At 41.4% G+C, this 7,904-nt stretch overlaps 1 protein-coding gene across 1 annotated transcript in view; it reads left to right on the top strand.

Moving 5' to 3' along the window:
• LOC104509589 (triple functional domain protein-like) overlaps window positions 1-7,904 on the top strand; it is a gene marked incomplete at both ends in the record, with an annotated part of 50,147 nt that overhangs the window by 16,243 nt on the left and 26,000 nt on the right. The window contains 1 exon segment of the mRNA XM_010151573.1: window positions 4,270-4,461. Within this exon segment, the coding sequence (XP_010149875.1) occupies window positions 4,270-4,461 (192 nt within the window).

Raw genomic sequence — 7,904 nt, 5'->3', positions numbered from 1 at the left:
TATGAGGAAGATTATGTTCAAGTGTAAGACAGCAATCTGCAGTCCTTGTTAAAGCATGAATAACTTTCAGCTGATTTATTCTCTACCTACATTTTCTGTTTGGTCCAGGTCTTTGTGTTTGGGTTTTTTGTTGCGTTTTGTTTTGCTGTTTGGTTTTGTGTTGTGGGTTTTTGGTTTGTTTGGTTTTTTTTTTAATAGGACCCCAGGCATAATTAGGGGTTTAAGTCAACTCTGGTCAGAAGCTGAGAGGGAGCAGTGTCAAGTGAATTGTCAGTGGCATGGCAGTATTTTATCAAATGCAGGGAGCCAGCACCAATGTTGAAATGTTCCTGATCTAAGGCTGACTGTGGATTTTGGGGGGAGCAAACAATTATTATTTTTTTTTTCTTCCCTTTTGCTTTCTCCCTCACCCTTTTTTTTTTACCATGAATGAGGTGCCAATTCCTCAGCAGCATTCAGAGAGATGTTGAAATCAGCTGTGTGTCAAATAGGAAAGTTGTTCCACAGTCAATGAGCTGTGGGCTCACAAATTATTCACTTTAAAATTTGTGTGACATGAAGTCTTGTTTCTCTTTATTTGGCGCTTTTTGTTACCACTACAGAAGCACTAGATAGTCAAAACTCAGCCAACTAATAATCCTCCCTAAGTTCTGACGTATGGACATCCGTGCTATACATACGAGCTTTGACTTGCACCCCCCATTGTAAAACTGAGTTGCTCTTTTTATGTGAAGCCTGTCCAGTTCACTTTCTGCTTACCCTTTTTTTGTCCTTTCTTTTTTTCCCCTCTCCCCATGATCATCTTTGTATCCATGAGACCCTTTAGTAAAAGTGTCAAGACTCCAAATTTTGACATAACTGGTTCACTTATGGGCATGGGTTTCAGCTTAGAAACACGGGATGCAGATCAGTAGTGTGGTTATATTTCCCTGTGCATTTTTGTACGGAATCCTAAGTCATCTTCTCTTGTTTCAACTGTGATTGGTGCCTGCTTTCTGACAGTATTCTATGCTCAAAAAACTTGAAAGGTGTATGGCAAGAATTGATTAGTGGGATCTTTTTCCACACGTAATTTCTTTCCTCCACCTGCAGACTGCATCTGAGCAAAGAACTCAAGTTGTCTTGGTGCAAGAGTCACACAAGAAAGATTCTTCCCAACCTTGTTTGAATGCAACTATCATTTCCCTACCACCACCAGTTCCCACATCCTTTAAGGCTGTAAAAAAGGGTTATGTATTTGAGCTGGTTCTTTATCCGTGAGTGGCTGTAATATATCAGACTCAAGGTCCGTGTCTTACAGTATCTTGTGGCCATCACCAGATGCACAAAGAAAAGGGGCCCTATGATTAAAAACTTTCCTTTACCTTCCCAGTTGTCTGGGCCTATTTGATGTCTGGAGCTGAAGGATGCATCAGAACCAGTGTTTAACAGTCACCAGTGGACTTTTCTTCCCTTCATTAGGCTAGCTGCTTTTGAACCCGTCCATGCTTTTGGAATATATGCCAGATCCTGTGGCAATGAGTTGTGCAATTTAATTGCCCCTTAGATGAAAAGTACTTTCACTTTTTCGTTTTAAGTGTGTTGTCTGATGCTTAAACGTGATAACATCCACTGTTTTTAATGAGTAATCTATCTTCACTTTCTCTGCCTTTAATGATTTGTATACCTGTTGATTTCCCTCCATCCATATCTGTGTCTCTCTTCCCCCTCCACAGGGTAATAAACTTCGGTTTGTGTGATACTCAGCCCATACCTCCACTCACTGCTGTTGCTGTGTTTATTGTCACTAGTACTCCATGTCTGCACTAGTCTCTTAAATTTAACCTTTGACTTTTCTGTGATGTGTCACTTCATATGCTTTCTAAAAATACGGTGTTTCTTGTTTCTGAAGAATATGTAGAGAAGGTTTCTCAGCGGGAAGACTAGGAAAGAGATGGGGTATGATGTTGGGGATGGTGAGCTCTGTTACAGGCAGTTTTTCAGCACTGTGGAGAGGAATGCTTATTAAAGACTGGTATAGTTGATCATGCCTTGGGACACAGAGGGGTGGACTAGAGGACTTACCAGGCTGATACTTTCCCCCTGGGATTTTTGGAGGGTGTATTAGTGGAGAAATTCTGAGTAAGTTTTAATCCATTTTTAAAATATTTGAATTTGTCACTGTGAAGGCTCATTTTGTCAACTGGCATAAGCAGCTTCAACGAATACCTACAGTTCCTGCCCAACCTTCTGTTTTCTACCTGGTGGCTGTCCTTTGGGACCAGCATTTTTAAAATTTCACATTACTACATTTTTCCCCTCCAAGCATTGTTTAGAAGGAAGCACGAGAGTTGGGAAAGGCAGTAGTTAGTACAGCAAACCTATTGGCTGTGATTACTCCAAGGGCAGTTGTTACCTGCTGAGATAAATATTTATATTATACTTCAGCTCTACTCAGAATAGAAATTTTAGTGATAAGGCATATGTCTCTCTGTTAAAGCTTGAGAATTGTAACCCCTTTTGAAGCAGCATTTAGGTTATGATCATTTCTAAGTACAGGCAGTTCACCATCCCGTTTACAGAAAGAGAGGTATGATGTGCCTGGGCCTGTGTTACGCGGAAGATACTCCTGGAATTCATAAACAATGCTTCACATGTGAGACAAAGTTTTCATTAAAATGAGAAACTTCTGTTTCAGCCATCTGCAGCTGGGTGTGGTGCTCCGGGCTGATGAAGTAGTTGTTGTTGAGGAGCGCCTTAAGGCTCTTCAGCCTTGCCCCTTGAACATGTGTGAGCTGCGACCGTGGAAGTCAAAACACTGAAGCTCAGATCAGAGTGTGTTCTGGGCCAGCGGCCTGGAGCGCTGAGTAGCGCGGTCCCCGCTGAAAAGGGAAGGCTCAGATGGCTTTCCCAGGGAAAACTGGGGAGGAGTCCTCTACCTCTCCGTGCAATTAAAAAGCTGAAGGTTAAGGAAGGGCTGAGATGCACATAGTTGAAATCAAGAAGCCGCATGGATTGAATTCCTTACATAAATAGATCATAAGAAATGAAGGGGGAACTCCCCCCAGATATGACAGCTGCACTGAGTCATGTAATCTGTCCTGGGCTTGCCTGGTAATGATGGAGTCCCTGCAGGACAGCTCTTATTTCCTGCCCTTTAGTTGAGTTTTAGGGCTGGGCTTGGATTTAACTTTTGTGGATATTATAATCTTAATTAGAGGTGTGATACTATATTTATGGCAAAGAAAAGTTCATTTGCATAGGCTTAATTTATCTTGGCAAGCAGCGTTTTTACCTGACATAACTGAGGTTGGGAGAAGATGGAAGGGCAGGAGGGAAAAGAGGAAGGTGTAGTTTATATTGTCAAGATTTTTTTTCTTTATCGCCTGGGTGCAAACTTGTCAGGAGACTTAATGTGGTGACATAAGCAGAGCTTCTTTAGTGCAGACTTGGCTTCAGTCTGTTTTCTCCAGAGGTTAACATCCTTCTGTGCTTTTTTGATTAGTCTGTTTAGAGAACTATTCTAAGGCATGAAAACCCAAGCTTAGGCTCAAAAAGAGCACCCACACTATAACATATGTTTGGAATCAGTCCCATTTTGAAATAATGAGAAATATATAGATGCAGCTGGAAGTTAAATTTTCAGAGGGGATCTTCTCTGGACCATAGCACACTCAGCACATCAGGTGCCAGCCTCTTCACATTCTGTTTTCTGCTTTGACCCCTGTCTCTTACAGGACTGCTGATCTGCATTTTTTAATCCTATGACGTACTGGGACAGCATTCCATTCTGATGCTCAGCCATAGCTGACTTCTAACTCTTCCTCTGTTGCTGCTGTTTCACAAATGATGATCCACTTGACGTGTGAATTTTGGATACCTCACTTCTATACGGATGGAGAGAAATTTTCTCTTTCTGTGTCTGGTTACTTTCCATCTTCCTGCCGGATGTTCAGATTTGACATTTAGGCTGATCTTTATTGCAGCTATGACTATAAAATACTGATTTCAAGGAAGAATAAATAGGCTTCCAAGTTCTGGATCGAGGAGACATTTAAATTGACATAAAAAAGGAGCTAAGGAATTAATTTTTTCACAGTTAAATTAAAAAGTATCTAGAAATATAATAAAATCTTCAGTAAGATTATATTCTACTACCTTAAAAAAAAAAAAAAAAGTACATTCCAGGGGCCTTTTTGTCTTTTTGTTTTCATTAGTGGAGTGGCTTTAAAATGTACTGACTGCATTTTCTTTCATTTAATCCTGCGAAACGAATGCCTTTCTCTACAGAACACGTATACCAATGCAGATAAGCTCCTAGAAGCAGCTGAACAGCTCGCTCAGACTGGGGAGTGTGACCCGGAGGAAATCTATCAAGCTGCCCATCAGCTCGAAGACCGGATACAGGATTTTGTTAGGCGTGTGGAGCAACGCAAGATCCTGCTGGACATGTCCGTGTCCTTTCACACACACGTTAAAGAGGTAAAACTGCTGCTAAGTCGTGGTCGTAACTTTAAGCCTCAGCACCAATATTGTTGCCATAGAAAGTCATGAAACCCCTATTGTATGATGAAGTTTGGTTTGTAATTCGCTGCGGGTTGAGGACTAAGATAGGGTGGTTGTTTTGTTTATGGATTTTTAAAATGTGTTGTTTTATTAGATATTTTTTCTTTACTTTCACAAGCAGCCTCTACCTCCTTTGTTGTTCAAGGACACATGCTTGTTCAGTCACGGGGAAGGGGGGAGGGTCAGATCAGAGAACTGATACAGCTAAAGGAGAGCATTTCAGGGAAGGGAGGGGGACTTGTGTTGTTTGTTTTGTTTTGGGTGTTTTTTTAATCCAGCCAGCTCTCCAGTCAGTTAACTGAGTTGTTGGACACATGGTTAGACAGACACGGATCAGGAGGCTGAAACGCATGGCAGAAGCACAAGGCTACTTAAGGCAACACTGCTGCCCAGGGAGACTTTGTTTTCTTTCTGTTTTACACATTGCATTTTGATCTTGTATACTGTCAGTTCTTCACAGCCTGAAGAGCTTATCTGATGACGACGGTTTGCCTCATGTTTGCAATTTTTAGTTGTCTTTAAAGGTTGAACTGTTAGACCAGGAAAAAGAAAATTCAGCCAAACACACCTAATTTTCAGCCGGATCACTTTTCTGCTGTGATTCAAAACACAGATCATACAAATTTATAAGCTCATGGGAAAGGGTGGAATAGAGCAAGAATAAGGACTTCAGTATGGGGTTTTGGTTAAAGACAGTGGCAAATGTTGACAACTGTAGATTACTTATTTTCTGTTTAGAGCTCATGTTAAATCTTCTCAGTGTTGAAACTAGGTGAAAAAAATGAAAGTCTTTGGATCACAGGATGTCAGAGTATGTGTCTTACTTCCTGTCACCCTACATCAAGAAACGGACTGTTTGGTGGGGAAGTATAGTGTTCAAAGTAGCTTCTTCAGCAAAACCTTGTAGAGGATAAGGATGAGAGGGTTTTGGATGTGAAACATCTGCTTTGCACTTGAAGTAAACGCAGGAGGCAGTTGGTCTTTGAAGAAGGTCAGGATTGAATTAGTTTTTAGCTCTAGATGTGAGTACATAGCTCCCCCATCAGTTTTCTGTTAGATGCTTCCTTGCCGATATTCTCCCAGGACTCTGCTCGTTTAAACACAACATAAATGCTGTACCATAAGCTGGTTTTAGGGGTCAACTTTTTTGTTTCACTTTTCTCAAGCACATAGTGCTGTGCCATTATCCATTGTGAAGCACAGCAGCCGCCAGCTGCTGAAATGTGTTCATTGTTGCTGTAGATTTCTTCATTACCTGTTGTTCTTAGCATCAAAAAGAGTAGCTGGGATGGTATATAAATGGATACAGTTGGTTGTAGTGATGGAAGATGGATACTGTAAAAGGATTTGCAAGGAAAGGGATTTAAAAAAAAAAAAAATCCCAAAAACTGAAAGGCAGACTGATATGTGAGTCACTGTTGAGTAATTCTGGGAGGCTGATCCAGATGTGTGGAACGTTGCCACTGCGCCCCTAGATAATAATGTTTTATTGAAAAAAAAGGAAATTCTGTATCTTGATTTATTTCTTTGGGAAAATGGATATTATTGTGACCCTGTAAGTGCGCACAGCTGCTACTATGGCAGCTTCTCTGCAGCCTGGACTTTGGGGGAAAGGTACTGTGGCTGATGCACACATGTTGATTTTCTTGTTTTTTGTCATGTGGCTGACCTCTATACCTCATAAAGCAAGGGAAATGTAAATGAGTACTTACCTATGTAAGCAAGACTGTATGTTTGTTTATTTGCATTCTTCTTAAAAATACAGATGAGAGCGAGGCGGGTGGTTCGTATTTACTAGGCTAGTCCTTTGTTAAGGCGCAAAGAAATGGCAAGCTCAAAGCTGCCTTGTGCCTTCTGCATTCTGATCCGTTTTCAAGAGCACGTTGTTTGTTATCAAACACGCGTGTGGAGTGCGGAGAAGGCAGCACGAGGCAGATGGAAGATAAAAATGGCCTAAACCTGAAAGTCATCGGTGCTTTGTTGGCAGAAGAATTGCATTTTTCCTGCAGGATGTGGGAAGCTGCTGAATAAATTAGTGCGTACCTGTAAGCATGTAATCTTTCTGCTGTATGGTGGCGTGAAGAGATCAATGTGCGTGCTTAGCTGGTGAAGAGAGGAGTTTGTGTAGTAGCATAATATGCTAGTTGTTAAACCGGAAAGAGACGTTTCAGTTGTTTAAAAAAAACAAATGCACAAACCCAAACAAATCTAAACAAAACACCGCCAACGTGTTTTGCCTTTCAAGTATTTAGGGTGAATTTTGTTTCTTGTATCCTTTTTGTGTTTTTCCTGGTCTTAAAAATTAGGCATGGGGAATAACCCTGTTTGTGTGTGAGAGTTTAGGGGGAGCCACAGAGCTGAGAAAAGCTTGTAATCTGAGTTGTTGGCTGTTTTGAGGCTTTGAAATCTGGCTCCAATATCCATCTGATCCCTTTATTCTTTTTGAAGTAGGATTTTTTTTTTGTTGCATTTTATTCTTTTCTCCAGAAATACTTCATGTTGCATGATGGCTCTTCATCTGGATGAGAGCATTCCAGTACTGTTTCTCCCCTGTAGCTTTACATAACCTTTATACTTGACACAGAATTTGCCTGCAACTTTTTGCCTGGCTTCCCTGGAAAGCCTTGGCCCTGCAGTGTCAGTGCAGGGCTGTTTCTCTGTTCACACTTACTACATCAGCACAGTTTCTGCTTTCAGAAGCAGCGTGCCTGCCACGAAAGCAGTAGATTGGCTTGATGCGTCCTGGAAGTAACAGACCTCTACTATACGGGTGCACAAAGCAGCTGTGTGGTTGGTGCGCAGCAGCCCCTTACGAGGCACGTTGGAAACGCTGGCTGTCTTCAACATTTCCAGAAGTTCTGTAGCCAGGTGGTTACAAGCTGGCAGAGCTCTGTGTGTCTTACAAACATGAGAAAACAGCATATAAGTTCTTAGACTTCTCGCAGAGTAACCTCAATAGACTGCATTTCTCATTGGACAAAAAAAGGATGTATTCAGGGAAGCCAGAACTATGCGGTTACGTAATGGTATCTTTTGTTTAATGGCAGTCCAAGAAAATCAGTTGCTTGCTATAGATCTAAATTGTGATTCCATGCTGTTACGTTATTGCTAGTTATTAGGTTGTAAGGTGGTGAATATTGATTTTTAGCTGCCATGCAGTGAGAAATTTCAATCCATAAGCCAAATTTTTCAGTAAGTGATGTGCCGAAGTTAAGCCCCGCACTGGTGAGCTTTAGAAGTGTTTGGGACCATAAATATCCCTATCAGAATCTTTGCATTGATACTGTGCCCTGGCAGCCCACCAGCCCAGGGATGGATGAAATGCAACCAAACATCTGAATCGGTTGATCGTTGCAAGA

This window comes from Eurypyga helias, unplaced genomic scaffold, assembly GCF_000690775.1.
Source record: "Eurypyga helias isolate BGI_N326 unplaced genomic scaffold, ASM69077v1 scaffold27695, whole genome shotgun sequence".
Classification (NCBI taxonomy): Eukaryota; Metazoa; Chordata; class Aves; order Eurypygiformes; family Eurypygidae; genus Eurypyga; species Eurypyga helias.
The sequence above is the reverse complement of the archived record's forward strand: the minus strand, read 5'-3'. Positions and strand labels throughout refer to the sequence as shown.